Consider the following 21,975-nt stretch of genomic DNA (forward strand, 5'->3'; position numbering starts at 1 on the left):
AAGGGTCCCCATCACTTGAGCTTTAGATGAACTTTAAAAAATGATACTTAAAAAGGAAACTGGCTTGGCTTCTGGAAGGATACCTTGGCCGGTGACTGGCCAGGAATTACACACATTTTAAAGAGACATTTCCCCCCAAAGGATGTTACCAAGGCTGGGAGCGATAGAGCTCCAGCAACAAGCCTCTGTCAGGCACTGGCGTGAGCCTTCTCCTGCACTGAAGATGTTGGAAGAACCAAAGATGTATAATATACAACCTTCTTCCAAGGGATTGTATCCTGCAGATGGGGAGCTAAGATAGAGATGCAAAACGATGAGAAAGACAGTATAAAATGAATGGCTTTGCTACCAATCTTTTTTGGAAGATGGGGGATGTATTTATTTTTTATTTTTATTTAAAGACGAGGGATATAAATTATACATACATGAATGATTACATTTTAAATGGCAGTATTCTCAAATACATCATCCAGACAATTAGAAAAACCTGGTAATGTCTAAAATACAGATTCGAGCTGGTCCTTGAAGGCCAGACAATGGGTGGGTTGTGTGAGAGGATGTGTCAAAATGTTGATGGGAGCTGTCAGCGTGCCTGTTACTCTGTGCAGCCGTCAGACATGCCAGCAGGGCCAGACGCACCATCATGGGGGCCGCCCACGGGACTTGCTTGGGAGGGCTACCCTCGCCGTCAGTCCGATTTGGGGATTTGGTGGAGTGACCTCCTGTTTTGGTTATCTGTCGCTGCGAGCAAACACCCCAACATGTAGTGGCATAAAAACAACAGTCTGTTTTTATTATGCATGTTGCAGTGGGTGGGCTAGTCAGTTCCCCTTAGCAGGCTCTCGCGGCCTCCCCCTGCCCCTGGAAGCACGAGACCTCTAAGCTCATGGCTAAGCCTTCCCTCCCTTCCTGGGCTCTAGACAGAAACACCCAGCTGACCGCTGGCACAGTCCGCGGGCCTCCCCTACCCGTGGCATGGCCACAAGGGAGCTTTTTACCTTTGGCCTGAGTGCAAGAATTTTATAGTTTCTTTGTAGGTCTTTGGCGCCCGCATAGTGTATGGCACACACAGTAGAGTCTGAGTAATGTTTGATGAATTAGTAAGTTAGTGAACACTTGTCGAGGCCCGTTGACGGGAGAGTGGATAAACAATGTACAAGCGCGTGTATGCACACACACACACACACACACGCACACACACTCACACGCGCAGTGAAATACTGAAATGAGTGAACCAGATCTACATGTATCAACAAGGATGAATATCAGTGGCGAGTGGGGAACAACAGAAGTATGGCCTATGTGGGACATGCTACATTTATCTAAGGTGGACAGTCAAACAATATTGTGTATTGAGGGATATGTATGTATATTTGGTCATGGCTCACACACATGGTGTGAGGGAATCCTTCCATTGTCAAGATAATGGTTATCTTTCGAGGCAGAGGGAATGGGGAAGGAACCCTCAACAGTAACTATAAATTTGTTTAAAAGATGTATAAAGCAACTAGGAGGAGGCTGTAAAATATGTAAAAATGTGCGTTGGGGATATGGATGTCTGCTCTAATATCTCTGTACTTAAAAAATAGTCTTTAATATTTTACAATTTTTTTAAAAAAGAAAAGACAGTGATATGTCATAGATCAGCAAAAGTATGTTTAGTGAGCCTCAGTGAGAAGTGAAGTAGGGACTGGATGAGGTCACAGTCCTGTGTCAGATGAACCCCGAGGCCATGGCTCTGCCCCACCCACCTTTCCACGCCCTCATGGCATCCGATCACACTCAGACCTAGGACGTTTTATAAATCAGTGTACTTCCCAGCCACGATGACACTCACTGCCTGTTGCACGTGGGTGTGAAGCTGTCTCCCGGGCACAGGACAGCCGGAGAGTGTTCAGGGCCACTCGCTATGCCAGTGTCCGGCATCTCTTTAAGGAGAATCTCTGTGGGCACCCCTGTCATCCCAGAGGGCCTCACACGGTTGTTTGATGCCCACAACGACACGTCAGATGTGACCCCAGAGGGCTGAGGAGAGGTGGCCACACACTGGGGTGCAAACTCAGAGGTGCCTCTGAGAAGAGGAACTGCACCTGAGTCGTTCCTGCATCTGTCCTCGCACCGGCCACACGGGCGCTTCAATATTTATTTGAATGAATGGATCCAAGTATGTTTTATTAATGTGGCATTGTTAGTGAAGACAGAGGACACCTCCTGCCTGTGTACCGAGAGTCAAAGATGATCCGTTAGGTGTAGGAAACACTGACAAAGAGCCTGGAAAGGGGCCCCGCCTGGCAGGCTTTCCCGGGAGCAGCTGTGGAGGCTCCGTGGTAGGAGACCCTGAGCTCTGAGCTGAGACCGGGGGCTTGCAGTCACTGCCTGGCTGCCTTCCTCAGCCTCCCCAGCGCAGGTGGCCACAGCCCTTTCCTTGCACCATGAGACAGCCGGACTTGGCCACGGGCTCCCCTCCTCCTCCCCACTCCACTGGGATGTGGAGCACTTCCTGTCAGCTCAGCCTGCAGCATCCCAGTCTCTGGCACTAAAAAGGACCACATCCCCACAGCAAGGCGGCGAAAGCCTTCCTGGGACATTGCAGTGTATGGGGATGGGTGGGTAAGGTAACTGTGTCCTCTCTCTAACCCCTCACGTGTCTGCTGTGGTCAACGCTGACATAGGAAATACAGCCGCTCAGAAATGCAAAACAAGGCAAATTATACTCTATTGTGAAGGATTGCCCTTCCCTGTGGGCGATAACAGCTCTGCCATAAACGCCCTCCACGTGTTAGATGATCTTTGTGCTTCTGTGGCTGATTACATCACCATATAATGCAGAGCTCTCACCAGTGGAGTTATCTTAATTCTATGTTATGTGTAATTTCCAGAGGTGGTGAGAGGTGAGTGGCTGCTGGCATCTGGGAACGTAAGTGGCTAAAATATTCTGTTTAGCCTGGGCGTGGAGGCGGAGCTGGTCACCGGCTAATTATTGCTGTAGGTTGGATTTTGTGAAGTTCTAGGAAACATGCTGTCTGAACACCTTTCCTGTTATGCCTTTGGTTTCCTAATTAAAGTAATACACATCTCAGAGAAGTTGTGAGGTTCCAACTCGATAACGTTTTAAAGTCCTCCGAACTGTAACCCGCCTGCGGCCATTACCGTGGCGACAAGCATCAGGCGTCTGTGGCAGCACAGATGTGGCCGCATGTTCGCAGAGGGGAGGAGCATAAGGACCGGGGAGTCTCCAGCGGGCGCAGAGCTGCTGTGGGAGTGAGGAGTTCCCCGGCTCTGAGGGTCTTTAAGCCCAAACCATCTTTCTGCCGAAGCGCGGGGAGAAGGGATTGAACGTTGAGTGGCAGGTTCCTTTCCTGGGCCCGCTGCACCCTCAGATGATGGAGCTTACGTTCCCTGTGAACGTGCTCTTCTACCTTCCAATCCACGGCGAGGGGTAGAACAACTAAAAGGGGTTGAGGCAGAGTTTTAAGAAAATGACTGTGACCCAGAAGGAGAAAGCTAAGAGCAGACAAACCCCCACTCTGTCGGATTCCACACCGATTCCTCCGGGGTAAGGCCAGCAGGATTCCAGGCCGATCCTGATGGCCAACACGGGCTCGGGGAGCAACAGGAAAACAAAGCACACGCTGCCCGTGGCGTTGGAAGATCCTGGAGCCTGAAGTGCTGCTGACGTGCCGAGGTTGCCCACCGTGTCTCCCCGAACCACACATTGCGAGAGGGCAGCCCAGCTGCCCCGAGTCACCAGTCCCAGTGCCAGGCTGCGCGGCAAAGAAAATGAAGAGACAGCTGATGTGCACGTTGCACTTGTGTTAATAAAACCATAAAATTCTACCATCTGGCAAAACACACACACACACACACACACACACACACACACACACACACACCCCAAGCAAGAAAGAAAAAAGAATACAACCCGGAAAGAGAAAGCGAAGAGAGGATAAACCCCACCGGATTCCTCCTGGATTAAGGGCTAAAGGAGCACACGCCTTCTGGTTTCTGTCCCCTGTTTACAGGTGAGGAAATTGAGCTCAAGTGGGTGACCTGCGTTGCTAAGTGCCAGCTAACAGGTGCGGGTGCTGTTCTAAAAACGCCGCATCTTCTGTCCTGGAATCCCCGCCTACCCTCCGGGGGATCCGATGATATGCTGGCCCAGGGAGGTTAGCAGCTGGCCCAGTCACAGCTCCTCAGTGGCAGGCAGCCTGGCTCCGGGTCTGTTTGACGTGACACCTCCATGGAAGTTGTTCAGGGAAACGACAGAGTCCTATTTTGTAACGGACTTTCACTTGTACGTCTCCCTCAGAGTGGACTGGGGTGATATGCCTGAGGATGAGCGAGTCAGAGACCCCTGATGGTCTTGGGAATCAGGGTGTTACCACTAGGGGGGTACCTCCCTCCCTCCCAGCTGCTCTCAACTCTTTTTTCTCCAAATGGCACTGAACCAGTGGTTCGCAACCTTGGCTGCACATTAGAATCACCTGGGAATCTTTTTAAAATCCTCATATCTGGGCCTCATCCTCCGGAAATTCTGTTTCTTTGTTACTAATGTTGTGGCCTCACCCCATATAAAGAAACAGAATTTCCGGAGGATGAGGCCCAGAAATCAGGATTTTAAAAAGATTCCCAGGTGATTCTAATGTGCAGCCAAGGTTGAGAACCACTGCACTGAACTGATTTGTTAGAGGGGTTGTGAATCACCAATATACCATGTTTCTATTAGAGGTATATTTGCATTTTTTAGAAAAGAATATTGTTAAACCAAACGAATCACTTTTTGGTAAAATTTCAAGCTGTCTTAACCAAGAATTTGGGAAATGTGACATAAGAGTTAATGGGGCACAAAGGGTCCTTCGACCAGCTTCAAACCCTCTCGCTTCCCCTCTGTGTGCTTCTGTGTGGGAAGTTGTGACTTTCCAGGTTTCAGTTTTATTTCCTAACAAAGCTTACGCACCAGAGGGGAGGGGAAGAAGGCTGCATGTTTACATCAGAATACTCAGTGTTACTTGCACTGAAAAATTCGCCCAGAAATAGAATTTTTTTTTCATGTGAGTCATTACGCCCAGCACCTGATTTGTAGGCTGACAAACAAAGGTCCTGAGCCAGCCGGGAGAGAGCGTGTTTACACCTTCCCCAGGAGGATGTCTGTCCTCCGCCCCCTCTGCAGGAGCTGGGGGACCAGTCACCTGTGTGTGGCGGATGTGAATCAGCTGGCAGCGTCCTGAGCCACTGGTTAGCTTTTGTTGGCTGTTAGCGAGTTATTTAAAAGGAGCAGGTGTTGGTTTTCCTACGAGTTGAGGATCATCCATTTGGGAGGATGGGCGGGGGCAGCGGGGGGGGGGGGGGTCCCTGAGGCTCTGGGAAGAGCTGCCCGCCAATCCCTGGTGAGTTAGGTTAGGATGATTCATCCTGAGGGCTGCTGGCCCCTGGAGGGCGCCCCTGTGGAGGCTGACCTGAATGCAGGCTTTGTGGGCCTGTGGAGGGTGGAGCAGGAGGGAGGGCCTGCCGGCCGAGCCTGGAGAACAGAGAGCGGATGCTTTCTTGGAAGGCATGTTCGAGTCTCAGGTGACTCATAACTTTCCCCCAGGTCTGGCTGCTACCAGACGCATGAAAATATTTTTCTTAGCTCCCACTTCCTGGTCATTTTTAGGGTTCATGATCAAATTCAGGGTTTTAAAGAAACACCTACTTTGAAATGCTCTTTCCTTGGACAGAGTGGGATGGGCAGGCTAGTGACTCAGGTGACCCAAGGCTTTTCAGACACTCTCCTCCCTGCCCAAGGGAAGCCTCAGGACATTGGATGGGGGTTCCCCGTTCCCCCCCCGTCCCCCCCCGCCTGTTGTGACGTGCTCCTCACGTGGGAACCCGGCTCCTCCTAATGATTCACACAGGGCTTTGTACGTAGCACATGCTCCATAGGTTTATCATTCAGCACGATTCCATGGGGATTTTGATGACGTAGCAATTTTTCCGTTTGCCCCTCCTCCCACTGCCTTATCCTGACGCACGTGGAGGTCTGCTGGCCTCTTGTCGAACCACGACTCTGGGTGGCACGTCACCACTGGCTCCCCCCACATCATATAAAAATGTCCACTTTGGAGCAACGGGCATCGAGAGCGTTCTTCTTTCTGGCTCCATCCTATGGAGGCAAGTCCTACCCCTCCATCACTAGTGCAGTGATGGCGAACCTATGACACACGTGTCAGAGGTGACACGTGAACTCATTTTTTTTTTTTAATATATTTTATTGATTTTTTACAGAGAGGAAGGGAGAGAGATAGAGAGTTAGAAACATCGATGAGAGAGAAACATCGATCAGCTGCCTCCTGCACATCTCCTACTGGGGATGTGCCCGCAACCCAGGTACATGCCCTTGACCGGAATCGAACCTGGGACCTTTCAGTCCGCAGGCCGACGCTCTATCCACTGAGCCAAACCGGTTTCGGTGCGAACTCATTTTTTTGGTTGATTTTTCTTTGTTAAATGGCATTTAAATATATAAAATATATTTGCAACTATGGTTGCAAATATCAAAAAATTTCTATATGTGACACGGCACCAGATTTAAGTTAGGGTTTATCAAAATGCTGACACACTGAGCTCAAAAGGTTCGCCATCACCGCCCTAGTGCCTCACCCTGAGGGTGTTGGGAGGGAACAGGGTGGGGTGGGCCCATGCTGCCGCCTCGAGTGTGTGAGCTTACAATTGGGCTCACTTTCCACTCCGTTCCCACAGCCTGACGGGTCTGGACTTCACCCCCAGCCTCTGCCTTCTCCCTTCGCAGGGACGGGCTCTGCCTCTGGCTAAAGGCTGCTCGTTGGCACATCCATCGTTTGCAATTAAAGAAGGAAAACACCCTGCCAGTCCCACCTTCTTGCTTCCACAGCTGTGGCTTCATTGGAGACGATTTTTCAAGCAATGAGCTCACGCAGGAGATGTGGGGGAGGTTAACAGGGTTATCCTTGAGGCATTCTTAGATGCGGATTGCAGTTTGAGGTAGGACTCGCTGAACCGTGGGACTCGCTGAAACAAAGTCCGGCCTTCTGGTCACTCCGCAGCCTGGCACGCCCTGGCCCGAGGCACGCTTACTGGTAGGGCTTCCGATTGCCACTGATGTTTGTCTTTGGAAATGGGGCTGTGGTGGCAGGAAGGAGAGCCGGAGCTGGAAGGCATTGGCCCAGGTTTCTGGCTTCAAGCTCATGTGAGGGACAGAAAGCTGTTCTCCACCCGTCACAGCTTGTTTATGGGGGACTTGGGCTTCCTGTCCTGTGCTCCCTCCGACCTTTTGGTGCCTGTTTCCTGGAATCCAGAAGCCTAGAGCTCCTGGTCTTTCTTGGGGAGCGCACATGGCGTGGATGGGGAGGGAAGGACCTCGAGCCTGCTGGAACCCGGGCTTGCTCTGCCCTGGCTGCATGGCCCTGGGCAGAGAGACCTGCCTGCTATGGGCTGCAGCCCCAGCATCGATAGAAACAAGGGGCGTAGTGCTCCACGGGGGGAGTTGTGAGCATTAGGTGGGACTGAACAGAGAACACCTGGTGTGATGGCCGACTCACAGTGCTGCTCAGAAAGCCAGTCCCTTCCTTTAACCTGCTGTGAAGGGGGGAAACGATAGCCCGATTCAGGCCGTGGAATTGGTGCTTCTGCTCTCCGGCTCAGCCTTCCCCACTCCCACTCGTCACTGTCCAGTAGACACTGGACACTGGGATTCTTCCGTGCCTTGGCCTGCACCTGAGATACCAGCCTGTCTCTTTCTGTGACGTCTCCCAGACCCACGGAATCCAGAGACTCTCTCCAGTCTGCACCTTAGTCCTGGGGCTGAGGCAGTGATCTAAGCAGTGACGTGGCCAGGGAAGGAGGAGGACCAAGAATGTGGTCAAGAAAGTTGTATTAGCCCAGCTGTGGTGGCTCAGTGGTTGAGCATTGACCTAAGAACCAGGAGGTCACGGTTCGATTCCTGGTCAGAGCATGTGCTCGGGCTGTGGACTCAATCCCCAATCGTGCAGGAGGCAGCCAATCAATGATTCTCATCATTGATGGTTCTGTCTCCCTCTCCCTCGCCTTTCCTGCCTGAGATCAATAAAAATATATTTTAAAAAAACAGTTAAAAAAAAAAAAAGTTGTTTTAGAACCCTGGCTTCTAAGGGTACATTCACGTAGAGAAAGCCTGCATTCTAAACTCAGGTTGTTTGAGTTCAGTTGCTTATGTTCTAGTGGTTCTCAACCTTCCTAGTGCCGCGACCCTTTAATACAGCTCCTCATGTTGTGGTGACCCCCAACCGTAAAATTATTTTAGTTGCTACTTCGTAACTGTAATTTTGCTACTGTTATGAATCGTAATGTAAATATCTGATATGCAGGGTGTATTTTCAGGGGTCGTGACCCACAGGTTGAGAACCGCTGCTAGAGGTTCTGGGCTTTTCTTACCTTGCCTGCTCCATCTGGTGCAGAGTCCTGTTCAGTGATTAAATTGATATAAACTATCCACTGGTCTGTCTTGTCTTTGAATGTGTTTATTCTGCCATCTGGGTACCCTTTAGACCAAGCATGTCAAACTCGCAGCCCTCGGGCCGCATGCCTTGTTTATTTGGCCCGTGTTAGCCTTGAGTTTGACATGCTTGCTGTACACGGTGCTGGGCTGCAGGGGTAGGTGCCGAGAATAGCAGCGGTGACAAAGCATTTGTGTGATGCTCAGAAGCTATAAACACACTTTGTACTCACCACCCGGCTGCTCATCCGTTTTCTCTGGCTTCTTCTGGGTAAAGGACCAGGTGAGGATCCCTTGGCGAGGAATTAAGTCCTCGGCTGTGATGGGACGTCGACCTGCCTTTTGAACTTAGCCCAGCACACCTGCCCAGAGTCCCTGGCTTCAGCCCAGGTGGCCTCGCCCGTTCCCGCCTGGAGTATTAGCCCTTGTCCTGCACGTGCTTCGGGTCACGCGGGTCAGGTCCTCTTTGGGGACTCCTCCTGGACTTCCGGCCGAGAGCGCTCCCATTTGGCGTCGCTGAGGGCTGGTGCCACTCACTGGATTTAATTCTGTGCCCATGTCCGTTAACTCCGTGTCCTGTCTGCCACTTACCTTTAACTGATGTTTAATTCACGTTTGCTTCTTCATGCTTCGCTTACCTCTGCTGCTAGCTCCCCCAGGGCAAACCATGTCTTAGAAGACTTCCCGCCACAGTGTCGTCTTCTGCCCCTGGGAGGGGTAGCATGTCTGGTTGGAGTGTTTCTCCTCTGGTGCCCTTGTGAGGTAGGACCGGCAGCTCCTACAAGAGGAAACTGGGGAAGGAAGCGGGCCTTCCTCCATGAGCTCGGGGCTTGTCCTGGTCCCGCAGCAGTTAGTGACGCGACGGGGACCAGCCTGCAGACCACCCACTCCCGTTCCTGACGTTTGCTCAGCCCGTCCTCCCTGAACACACGACCGTGCGTGGTTTCCTGTCACCTCCCTGAACTGTGCTGTCGTCAGCGTGTGATGCTCTCCAGACTTTGGACTGGATCCCTGGGACCTGGAGGAGCCTGCGCTGGACTGTGGCCTCTTCCTCAGCCGCCACAGGCCAATGCTCAGGGCCATTCAGCCTTCATTCTTTCTCTGATGGTCTCCGGTTAGAAAAGCGCAGATGGAGTGTAGCCACGTTTTGCCTGGGCGATCGGCGCGGCTCTCCTTCGTGGCATCAGTTCCACGGGGCTGAGAGCAGGGTTTGCTGGGGCCCGTGGAGAGGAGGGGAGGGAGTCGCTACAGGATTGACAGGGCCTGCTGGTGCCTAGGAGACCTCCTGGGTTTCTAGTGGGGACACAGGGGAGTAGGGGCCATGTGCCTTGTCCAGCTGTGGGCTAGCGGACGGGAGGCTGGACAGCACCAGCTCCTGTGAAGCCCTTGAGTGTGGGGGTGGGGTGTCAGGACGCGGCAGGGAGAAATTTGCAGGCATTTTGCTGATTAACATCTCAGCTGTGAGGGGTGGAAAGCTGTCGTAACGTGATGCTGTTCTTCATCCTTCTGTCAGCAGTAAAAACAGGCTTCATACCAAAATATGAAGGTGCCATGTTAAACACAAGCAGATGGTCGGTACAGCAGGAGAGGGGACCCATAAGTGGTCTGTTTTAAGCATGTATTTATTACCAGGGAACTCTGTCCTTTCACCCATTCCCTACTGGTTCTCAGGGCACTTAGATAATCATTGGTCGGCTGCCTCCTGCACACCCCCGACTGGGGATCAAGCCCAAAACCTGGCCATTTGCCCTGACCAGGAATCGCACCGTGACCTCCTGGTTCATAGGTCAACGCTCAACCACTGAGCCACACCGGCCAGGCCACTGTTTAACTCTGGAGAGCAGTGAGCTCTGGGCACTGTTTCCCTCACCTGCTAAAGGGTAGAGGTGACTGAGTGATAAATGCAGACGTAGCGTTCAGAGCTTCATTAGTTCAGCCTACTCACTGGGGAAGCCAAGGCCTGGAGAATGTGAATGCTTTGAAATTCATGGTCGTTCTGTGATTTAGACGCCGAGGGCGGTCGTGCCCCTGGTAACCTGCTTACCAGACCAGCACACCTTGCACACCAAGACGCAGCCGCCCCTGCTGGACCGTCCCAGGTCCACGTTCTCGATCATCGTGGAAAGCGTGAATGTGACTCCGTCTGCACCAAAGCGGGGTGATAGCTTTTCTTCCTTTCGTATGTTTTCACTTTACGGTGGGCCCTGCCTGGACCACCCACCTTCGCAGGAGGTGTTGCAGCTGCCGCTGTGGGATGTCTCCCCAGGCTCCCATCCACGCGGCGCTGGGCCCCAGCACAGGCCCGGGGACAGAGCTGTGGGCCCGGGCGCATCCCTGTTTTAGCACCTGTGGTTCTGGAAGGGTGCAGTGTTACTCAGGCTCTGCCCGAGAATCTGAGTGGTTGAACACCTTGCCTGTGTAAGACCTGGAATGACATCTATTTCCATACCCACCATTAATCCACTAAAGCGTTTGCCAAGAGCTTATTGGTGATCTAGCATGTCAGCCAGTTGTATGAAAGTGAGAATTTTTTGGAGAATGGGTCTTACTCAAGTTGCCTCCGAGTTTTTAGTTCCTCTGTACTTAAAATGTTTCCAGTTTATAAGTGTTTTATAGCCCTAGGTGGTTTGGCTCAGTGGATAGAGTGTTGGTCTGCGGACTGAAGGGTCCTGGGTTTGATTCTGGTCAAGGGCACATGTCTGGATTTCAGGCTCGATCCCCAGGAGAGGGTGTGCAGGAGGCAGTCAATCAGTGGGCCCGATGAGTGATTCTCTCTCATCATTGATGTTTCTAACTCTCCCTCTCCCTTCCTGTCTGAAATCAATAAAATATATATATTTTAAAAAGTGTTATATCTTTCCTAGAACGTGCTGTGCTTTACTGGGTAAGGAAGACTGAGCCCTCCTTTGCCACCTCCCCTCCTGGGTCCCTGTGTTAACAGGAGCAAGGAGAGCCTGATGCCTTTCAGAGCAGCTCGCTCACCTGGTGCTGATGCTGCTCAGGTGAGTGGGGGAGGCAGCAAGCAGAGGCCTCCATCTCCACATCCAAAATGAGCTCCGGCAAGGGCCTGCCATGAACAAGTTCAACAGGAGGTGCAGGGGACCCCCACTCATTCTGTACCCCCTCTTCCAGGGGTCTTCATGGTAACTGCTCGGGGGAGGGAAGTTTTAGGCTGAGAAGATGAACCCACATCCTCTCACTTTAGCTTGTCTCCTTGAGCGGAGTCCTTCCCTTTCCCACCACATCCTCCAGGAAAGAGCTTAAAGGGCCCATGCGACACCAGCCACATGTCCTTCCCTCTTTTCTAAAACCCAAGTCTTTCCTGGTTAGTGACCTAGAGGGTCGGTCAGCAGTTCTTTCAAACCACAGAGTCACTTTCCAACAGGACCTGAAGCGACACTTCAGCGTAAACCTACATCTGAATTGGTCGCTAACACATGATCACCTGGCGTGAAGAAGACGCGTTAGCCGTGATCGTCCGAGAAAATCTGTGGCTCCCGGACAGCACATTTGCTTGATGTTAACGCTGGGGAGAGCTCTCCAAAGAATGATTCCGTTCCACACCGGAGGGCTGCGTTAGTGATGATGGCTGCCCAGTCATCCTCAGCACCAGGAGGAACCCAGAAGCAGAGCTTTAAGGGCTTTGGTGAGCGATGGTTTTATCAGGAGGCGCTCACTGAACGTCTTAGCTCTAAAGTCACAGTCAGGTTCGTGGCTGCTGCTCAGCGTGCGTGTTGCTTGTGGAGCCTTTTTCCCCCCTTTTCCCTGAGGCCCCGGAACCTCAGACGCTATTCCTGGGCCTGTTTGCCAGTGTACCCAGACCCGACATTCATTCTTCATGGTCAATGTTTCCGCTTAACTCTATGAAACTCCAAATAAGCCCCAGGGGACAAAGTACCGTGGGAAAAAGCAGGGAGACCTGGTTGAGGATGAAATAAAATGAGACGTGGGTGAAGAGGATCGGCCTGTGGAAGCGTGTCACTGTGACGTATCGTGGGAATGGCGCTTAGCTGTCTGGAATGATGAAGTACCTAGTGGTGCAGTCAGAGGAACACTCGGGGCAAAACTACAGAGACACCCCCTGCTTCGGGGGTGGTGTGTGTGTGTGTGCGTGCACAGGAGGACAGAGGTGGAGGCCTGGAGCACGAACATTGGAAGAGTTAGCTGAACCCAGAGACCGGCTTCTGTCCCTCACCCATTGATCTGAAAGTACCGATCCCTGAACTGTGTGGTTTGGACCATGTCTCTCTCCTCGTGGTTAAAGCCCGTGCAGACATTCCCATCAGCCATGCAGTCACATGAAACACCTGCCACGTGGCTCCGGGGACCCCCTGCAGGTCTCGCCTGTGTCAGTCCGAGCCCTTTGCTCCGCCTCTGTCCCACCCACACTGGCCGCTTTCAGCTCATCTGTGAGCCCTACGCCTTCCCGCCCCGGGCTTGTCCCACTGATACCCTCTCAGCCTAGGCCATTCTTCTCTCCCTGCCGTGTCCACCTCCTCCTTGTCCATCCAGGCTCAGCTGGAATCTTGCTTTTGCAGCAATGCCTGTCCTGATGACCCGGACGAGGTTAGGTCCCTTCACGTGCTGTGGATATCCGTGCTGGCCAAGCAGTTAGGCCCTTTCTGGTAGATGAATTACATGATGTGTCTGACACCCTTGAAGACAGGTATATAATGATGAATATAACACATTTAGCACGACGTCTGGTATGTAAGGTAGCAAATATCAAAGATATGATTGTGTGGGCTGGCCCGTGCCAGAGACATGGAGATGGCCCTGCCTTCGGCATGTTTGACTCTTGTTTCATTTAAGTAAAAGGAAGCATTGGGTTTTAGTACAATGTTGCCATTTAGCCATGCATTTCATACGTCACAGAACGAAGCTTGCTTCTCTGCTTTTTTTGCATCCTCCTTGACCTAAGGAGGCTGCGTGGTTTTGCTCCCCATCTCCGCATTAAGTTTCAGCTCCTCTTCACCTGGAGTAGAGTCAGGAGCAAGTTCTGAAGGGACCTGGGTTGGATCTCAGGAACCCACCTGAGTAGCCCAGAAATTACTCGTGGATTTTCAGTGACTTAGTTCTGGATAAACAATGTACTTATGCATCTTTAATGTAGTGTGACATCTAATTCCTCTGGCATTCAGGGAAAAGGGAAGGTATTATGGTCCAGGAAGCCTTTAATGGATGAGTAAACAGGGAAACCAGGAAGCTGGACCTGCCGCTGCAGGAGGAGGATGGACTGACTCCCCAGCAGATGGGAGGGAGGAGGGCCTGCGCTCTGGGAGGCTGTGTGCACAGGTTCTGTAGGGATCATCTGTGTCTGAGCCCCTGGAGGGAGCCTTCCAGGTCTCCTTCCCTCCCCGAACCTCTGGGATGGACCTCAGACTGGTCCCGTATGGAGACATGTGGTGGCTTCTGTGCTCCGTGAGCGATGGAAGCTGGTCAACAAGGTCTTGCACCTTTCCCACCGGGTTCTAGAACAAAACTCATGTCCTGAGCAAATGCTATCAACTGTTTCCTCTGTTTTATCAAAAAGACTTCCCTTTCCCCCCACCCCCTCAGAGCCCGGATTTTAATTACAGAGCAGAGAGGTGAGCGCCCGCGAAACCCTGGCCTCACGTTCGTGTGAGGGCACAGCCATGAACAAGGTGGGCCTGTCCTTGTCCCCCAAACACAGTGGGAACGGACAGGCAGTTACCCACTCAGCAGCTGGATTAGCTGCGGGGGTCCCCTCTCGTCCATTTCCAGGGGACTCTGCCCCGACTCCCGTGCCTCAAGGCAAGGGAGGTTGCAACCCAAACTTCCATCTGCCCAGTCATTCACGCTGGAGCCGCCTGGTGGCTTCCCTCGGAGTGTCATTCTAAGCGGGCACCGGCACTGCTTGCTCATGTGTAATTACAAGACACTGTACTCTGTGAAATGTATACGCGGTGGCCCTGGGCTGCTATCAGAAAGTCAGTATTTCTCCATGAGGGGGAGACGGAGAAATATTGCTCCTGCTCCAAACTCCCTCTTCACCGTGAACTTGGGCAAATTAGTACTTTGCACCCACGGTTTTTTCCTCTGAAATATTAGCCATAACCCTGCTTACCTTACCTTAGTGTTAAAAGTAACGTGAGTGATTAAAGTGCCTGAAATTACTCACGTTAGTGTAAGGTTATGGAGGGGGCATCCGTCATTCCAGGGAGCAGGTGCCCAGGGCTCTCTTCCCTGTGGCTCTGAGGCCCACTCTGGAAGAGTGGTTTCAACGTGGACGGTACACCCTTCACTTGCGAAGCTTAAAATAAGACAAAACAAAACAAAAACCACAGTGCTGGGCCCTACTCCCAAAGTTTTCATCTTCATTATTCGAGCGTGGGACCCGGGGCTGCTGGTCTCTTTTTCAGATGTGCAGGTAGCTCTTAAATGCCAGTCCGCACTGAGAACCGAGTCTCGCAGGGTGGAGTGGAAGAAGGCTACATCCAGGAACCGGTCAGAGGCAAGGCGTGGCCACCTGTGCCCTGTCACTTGTGGGATGTCCAGAGGGGCCCCGCGTGTGGGACACCTGAGGCTGGTCACTTTCCCATTCCCACCCCTCCACCCTGTGCAAGCTCCCGTCCGGATCCTGCCTTCCAGGCGGAACAGGACCCGGACCCGCATCTCTGTCACTCCTGCTCGCACTGCATCACGTACTCTGAGGCGTGGGATCTCATCTCATTCTCAGAGCCTCCTGAGCGTCTGCCTTTCACCGATGCACAGCCGAGGAAACCGAGGCTCAGACCCGTTCAGCAACCTGCCCACGTGTTGGTGGGGGTGGAATTCCCACCCGGCTGCTTGGCCCTGAGCCCACCCGCTCCATCACCCCCCCACCCCCCACCCCGCTGCGTGGTGATTAGTGTGCACGGGGAAGTGCTCTCCGCTCCTCGACATCGAATTCTCATCTCAGCTGGGGCTTTCTGAAGCCAGTGCGTTAGCTCGGGAGAAAGACTCCAGGGCTGGACTTCTCGGTCCACCACCGGCTGGTGGGAGGAGCCTCTAGGGCCCGTGGTGCCCTGGGAGCCACAGTTACCCAATCAAACCACATGGCCTGTGGTTCTCAAACTTGCTCACACATTGAATGCATCGGGGAGCTTGAAAACACGGCCTGATTCCCACCCGGAGACGGATGCCGTGGGCCTGAGGGTTGCCTGACTCGGGAAGCTGGCACAGCTCCCGGGGATGTGACGTGCCTCCAAGGTGGAGCACTGTGGCCACAGGTGGCCAGTCCCTGCAGCCGTGGGTCCGAGAGCTGCCTCTGTGGGCCCTGCAGAGAGGGAGGAAGTGAGCTGAGCTGACTTGTTACTCTGCTTCGATATGATGAAAGCAAACATGCCCATCCCTTAAGGCCATGCCAGGTCCCGCAGGGACAGATGGCACTGGAATGAGTGCTGTGCGCGAGCTTGTCTTCCCTACAGCCTGCCGCCGCCAGGAAAGCTGCGAGACGTCGGATTTGTTCGGAGGAATTCCTCAAAGATGAGAACGTGAAGAGGCAACAAAGAACCTTGGTTTATCTAGAGCGTATCTGCTTGGCTCTCAGAAAGGATGGCTTTCTGTTGGAAGCATACATTTTGTCTCATCGCCTTCCCGTGCCCGCAGACAGTGTACAGGGAGCGTGGGCTTCGTCTGCAGCCAAAACAAAAAATTTAAAAAAATAGGTGAAATTCCCATAACACAAAGTTGACTATTTAAAGTGAACAGTTCATTGGCCTTTAAAAGAGTGTTGTGTACCCACCCCCTTTATCTAGTTAAAAACATTTTCATGACCCCAAGGGAATCCCTCCCCTCCAAGCTCTTTCCATCTCCACCGTGCAGATCGCGCCTTGCTTCCCCCAGTCTTCGCTGGGGCTGTGGTGCCGCCCCGCCCCTCTCTCAATCGGTTCTCTCGGCTGCTTACCTTGCACTGATCATGTCCCCCCTGGTGCTGGGTTCCAGAGGCCATGCATCTTTGTGGGGTGGTTGGTGGAGGAGGAGGAAAGAGGCGGTGGGGGTTGTTTGCAAAGGCAGCACGTAAAGCAAAATTTGATTATGGTTAGAATTGCCCTTGGAAGTCCTGTAAATTGCTCATCAAGTGTGGCCTGCGTGATGTTGGGTAAACAGCTCTGCTGAGTAATTCGTAGGCACGTTAAGCTGAGAGTCCATGAAGTAGGATGAAGGTGGGAGGCATGGAGGAGACAGGAAGCCGAGGGGACCTGCCTGCGGACGTCACCCATGGGTGCTCTCACAGCACAGCGTTTACTTTGTTCTCGAGAAACAACGCGCTGCTGTCATCTCAGCACGCAGCCACGTGCGTCTCTATGGTGGAGACGGAGGCGACGAGGCAGCAGCTGGCACAGAGGGGCACATGTTAGATGCCGACTGAGTCTAAAGCTTGCTCAGTCAGATCTGTTATACGCCACCGTTTAAAAACTTATAGGAGAATTTGGCCGTCCACTTCCTCTCTTTCTAAGTCGCCATTAACTGTTGTTGCCTCCCCTCTCTCGTCTTGCCCTCCCCCACTGAGGAGCTACTGCTCTCTCTTGAGGAAACAGACACATCACCCCTCAGGGTACATTTTTATGTGAATTACCTGCCCAACTAGGTTACATGTGCCTTAAGGTCAGAGGACAGAGCTCCATGTTTGTATTGGATTACAGGGTGCTTATCACAGTATGTTTTATGTGTACACCGGGTGTCCAGCGATGCCCACTCTCCTCACTGATTCCTCTGAGTATCAGAGCAGAGGGTCCCAAGAATCTGGAAGATTGGAGATTTGCGGGCTTGTTGGGTTTTGCACATGTTGTTTGGTGGTTTGCGGCACACTGCTATTTTGTACGGCCGTTGGAGATGATGGCGTAAACCTCTGGATAAAATCAAAGCCAAAGGCAGGCTTGCAGTCTCCCTGGTAGAATTCTGCTGTCACTGATGTGTGAAATCCTCTTAGACCCAGAGGTTGCCCTCTGCTCCCTGTGAGTGTTTCACTGTTACCACAGCGCTGGGTCTCCGTGGGTCCTGAAAGGAGGGGGGGAAATGTGTCTGCGGCTTCAGTTCTCCTGGGGCCCCTTAGACAGCGGCGGTGATTAGAAACCTGGAAGCTGCCTTGTGTGTCTAAGTTCCTTCTGTTTGAATCTTTCAGAACACCAGGGTCTGGATCCCTGACCCCGAGGACGTGTGGCGCCCGGCCGAGTTAACCAGGGACTACAAGGAGGGGGACAGGAGCCTCCAGCTCAGACTGGAAGATGACACTGTAAGTGCGGGTCGAGGGGCAGGCCTGCCGGGTCTGCTGAGCAGGACTGGGCGGTACCGGTGGGTTTGGATTTCTCCTGCAGGAGCGGCTTCTGAACCCCGGGCATCTTTCCTGTCGCTGTTGATAATGTGTGTGGCAGTGCCAAACCGTGAAACTGCTCCGTGGATGTCACATAACATACGTGCCTCTGGGTGTCAGCAGCTGGGAGGTCCATCCTACTTCATGGACTCTCAGCTTAACCTGCCGAGGCCAGACTCTTCTCAGTGGAGTGGAGGGAATGGGGGTGTCCACCGTGGGGAGGCAATCCCGGGAGGTGACGGGGTAGCTGCTGCACGGAGACAGTGCATGGTGCTGTGGTGGGAGCACCGGCTGGACGCCCCTGCCTGGGTTGGGATCCCGGCGTGGCCATCCTTAGCTCTGTGCCTGGTGCAGATCAGCACTTTCTGTGCCTGTTACTTCGCCTCGGGCACTCTGAGGATGAGAGGAGTTACAGTGTGACCCGGGGTGGAGCCTGGAGCCTGGGACTCGGCATGTGTTAGCTGTGCAGCGAGATTTCTTTCTCATGAGCTGGCTTTCGGGTGGCTTCGCTGGAAAGGAAGACAGGTAGTAACCGTGAAGTCCTGTTCTCCTGCGTCTGCTTCAGTTTCTCTTTCCATGGGCCTTTGTGACCAGCCGCCTCTGTATGTGTGCGTTTCACAACTATTTGAAAGCTCGCTCTGTGCTGGGTTCGGGGGTGCATGGGGGAGTGGTTGTGGGCCTGCCCTTCGGGGGAGCAGCTCAGTGCCCGAGGCCACAGTGAGCATGAGCACACGGTGTGGCCAAGTGGCAGGAGTCACAGAGGCGTGGGCGAGGTGTGGGAGGGAACCTAAAGGAGGGAGCCTGCTGAGTGGGGATGTTGAGGGAGGAGTGGGGGGGAGCCAGCCATTGATGATTCAGGTGCCGTGGGCCCGGGCAGGTGTGTGTGCCAAAGCCCAGAGGCCTCCCTGTGTCCCTTAGGTGTGATGAAGGGAAGGAAGGGCCAATGCCCCTGGTGGGACCAGTGAGAAAGGGCCAGCGGTGGGGAGGGTGCAGGAGAGGTCACCGTGCAAGGTCTGCAGTGGGGGAGCCTGGGAGGAAGCAGGTTTTGAGTGAGGTGGCGGAACGGGGGGTTGAGTGTGAGGGGCTGCGGAGCAGGCATTGCTTGGAGGACGGCAGGAGGGGCATTTGCCTCCGTCTGAGCTGCAGGAGCACCAAGTTTGTGCCTGTCCTTAGCCCTTGACCATTCCCTCTCACTGTTTTTCCTTCTTTCAAGCATTTTGGTCTTGTCTTTCTAGTTCGTTAATGACCCCCCTTGAGAAATGGCCCGTGTCTTGGGCTTTGCTGACATGGCATCTGCTGAGGTTGGTGATTAACTCGTTGGTTAGTGGGAAGCGTGACCGTCCTTCCCCCACTCACTTGGATTTGTACCCACCTGAGCACGTGCCTCATGAAGCCGGACCAGGGAGTTTGTGGGAGATGCTGACTCCGAGGTGTGCATGCTCCCTTCCCTTCCTGGCAGGCGGCTCTGCCAGCCTCCCCTTCGTTTGGAAGCGAGAAACAAAATTCCCAGCAGATGGAACCGTGTTTACCACGTTGAACACTTCCCACCCCACGCCCCGCCTGAGACAAAAGTGAAATTAGTTCACCCACTCGAATGGTTTGTCCTCGCCAACAGATTTCATTTCAGTTGATCTTTTAAGTGGGTGGGTGTTTTGAAAGAGTTGCCCGGAGGTAGTGAGGAGTGATCCGCGTGGCCAAAACCGAGCCGATGTGTGCCTCCCCAGCTGCGAGCGAGTCCTGCCCTGCGTGGACAGTGTCTTCTCTTTCTCTCCCAGCTGCACAGCCTCGAGGTGTGCTAGCCTTAGCACAGGTCTCTGTTTTCGAACTGGCTCTTGCAGCTCCGTGAATGCATAGCGTGGAGATAAGTGTAGCTTCCTCGTTCTTTGCCAGGAGGGGAGTGGAACTCTGCCCAGCAGGCCACCTCTCTCCTGCCCCAGCCCCCTACAAACTGCCGGGCTCTGCCCTCTGGTGGCCGGAATAACTTCCCCCTTTCCATGGTTTTGCATTTCAATTCTGTACCCACTATCCAACAGCCACCTGGATGGCGAGGGCCCCCTGTATGCAAGGGCCCAGACTTAGTGAGAGAAAGACGGGAACACACGAACTTTAAAAAGGGGGACGTGCTCTACCCAGGTCTTGGCATATCCCAGCCGTGTCTAAGCGCCCAGGTCAGTGCACCAAGGGCGTTGACATTGCAGTGCAGCCATCACCACCGTCCGTCTCCAGGTGCATGTCTGTCATCGGCCTGTTCCCTGCTGCGTTCATGATCCTGGTCTCGGGCGGAGGCTGGGGTCCATTCCAAGTGGGTGGCTGAGCATTAATTTTGTGATGTGTTGTTAACATCCAGTCTTTTTTCCCACCTCCAAAGGCCCAGTTATTATGTAGTGCAGTCTTTTGTGCCAAAAAGTTCATGATCCCTGATCACATCATAAACACTTAGATTTCGAATAAAACCTTGTTAGTGGTCCATGCTCGACACTTGTGGCAGCGTTAGAATCAAATTCCTGTTAAAGAAAAAGATCCGCTGCGTCTCAGGCCCCGCCGCCCCTCTTGGTGTGCGGTGTGCGCAGGCCCAGGAGTCTGTGGCTTTGCATGCTGAGCTTGCACTTCTGCCCCTTTTCTGCTGCTCTGGGCATTTTTGCTCCTTATCAATTTTCCTGTAACCAATACCACTCGCTTATTTGTGGGCCGTGTTTTCATGCATATGCGTGTCCCTCTGCATACTTGCTGGAGAGTATTTTGAGGGGAGATTCATCTGACAAAAGATGGGATGCCAGCATTTCTGCTTCAGGGTTTACAGGCTCTGGGCTCAGGGCCCGGCTTTCGAATCTGAAAGCTGGAGTTGGCTGGGTGACCTCTGGGGCCCTGCTATTGGCTGTTCCCTGTGCCTCTTCCCCACGGGGGTGGAGGGGTGGGGTGGGAGGAGTTGGGGAGCAGATGGGCTCCTAGCGGGGAGCAGGTTGAGGAAGGAACGGTCCATTGGGAACTCTGCAGTGGCTCAGGGAGGTCTGCTTAGGGTCCCAGGGGTACCACTGCTCAGCAGGAGGTGAAGGGGGCCAGCCCCTCTAGAATTTATTGAGATAAAGATCAAGCCTTCATTTCCCCTAGTTTCCCGCCTTTTGGAAGTTTTGTCTGCATCATGTTCATATAGTGTTTACTTGTCTCCTGTGTGGAGTAAGGTTGATATAAGTAAAGGAGCTTTGCCCAGGAAGAAAGGTGCCGGAGACCAATTCCAGCAGGTCATCATTTCAAGAGCTTCATCAAAAGGTTGATGAGACTTGGGGACTCAGCTGGGTTGAGTCACACATGTAGTCACCCATTGTTAATGGCTAAAGGCATTTCCCCAAACCTGAATAGGATACATTAAATGGATTCTTGGCTGCCAGACAGTTAAAGGGCATCTTAATCTACGTGTTATTGCCTCCTACTGGCCAAACACCTGAACAGCCGTGGGCTAATTCCCCCATTCTGACAATGGACTCTGTACCAAATCCTGACCCTTTGAAGTGTATATCTCTGCTTCGCCTCAGGACAAGTTGTGTTAATAAAAAGCATGAGGTCCTGGGGACGGAGAGAACCTAAGGCCTTAGACTTAAGACCTTAGATCTTAGCTCCTTTAGCTAAGCTCCTCTGACCCCCAATGCCTTTCAAAATTATATTTCGTCTCCAGACTCTATTAGTCTCTGGATTCCTATTTAACATCTACCCACAGCCTTCTCCAGATTCCTGAACCCTTCTTGATGCCGGGACAAGAACCCCGGCAGAAAGGAGCCTTGATTAATATCTATTGGGTGTCCCAAAAAAATGTATACACAGTTTGAATGCTTATAAAGTCAGTGTTTATTTTCAAAATTTAGGAGAATCTATACAAATGAGCATTTTTTTTTTTTTTTGTCAATGCCTGTTTTCAAACTGATAACCGTTCTGGTCCAGGCACTGCCGATAACACGAAGCAACAGAATCGCAAACATCAAGAATCATTTCATTTGGTATTTGTGCACCCTCAATTTGTCAACTGTTGCTGGTTTTGTGCTGTAAACTTTATCTTTTATGTATCCCCATAAAAAAGTCTAGTGGATAAATTTTCTTTGTTCAAAGCTTAGTCTGGCGTCACCCATTATTTCAAATCAGTTAAACCTGAAAAGGAGTGAAAATTAAGTGAGTTATCAGC

The 21,975-nt window shown here is 52.6% G+C and overlaps 1 protein-coding gene across 1 annotated transcript in view; it reads left to right on the forward strand.

Annotated features, from left to right (window-relative positions):
- The window catches only part of MYO5B (myosin VB), a 197,725-nt gene that overhangs the window by 65,426 nt on the left and 110,324 nt on the right, over positions 1-21,975 (forward strand). The window contains exon 2 of the mRNA XM_036323412.1: positions 17,616-17,726. Within this exon, the coding sequence (XP_036179305.1) occupies positions 17,616-17,726 (111 nt within the window). The remainder of the gene's footprint in view (positions 1-17,615; positions 17,727-21,975) is intronic.

The sequence above is a fragment of the Myotis myotis genome, unplaced genomic scaffold (genome assembly GCF_014108235.1).
Source record: "Myotis myotis isolate mMyoMyo1 unplaced genomic scaffold, mMyoMyo1.p scaffold_m19_p_9, whole genome shotgun sequence".
Classification (NCBI taxonomy): Eukaryota; Metazoa; Chordata; class Mammalia; order Chiroptera; family Vespertilionidae; genus Myotis; species Myotis myotis.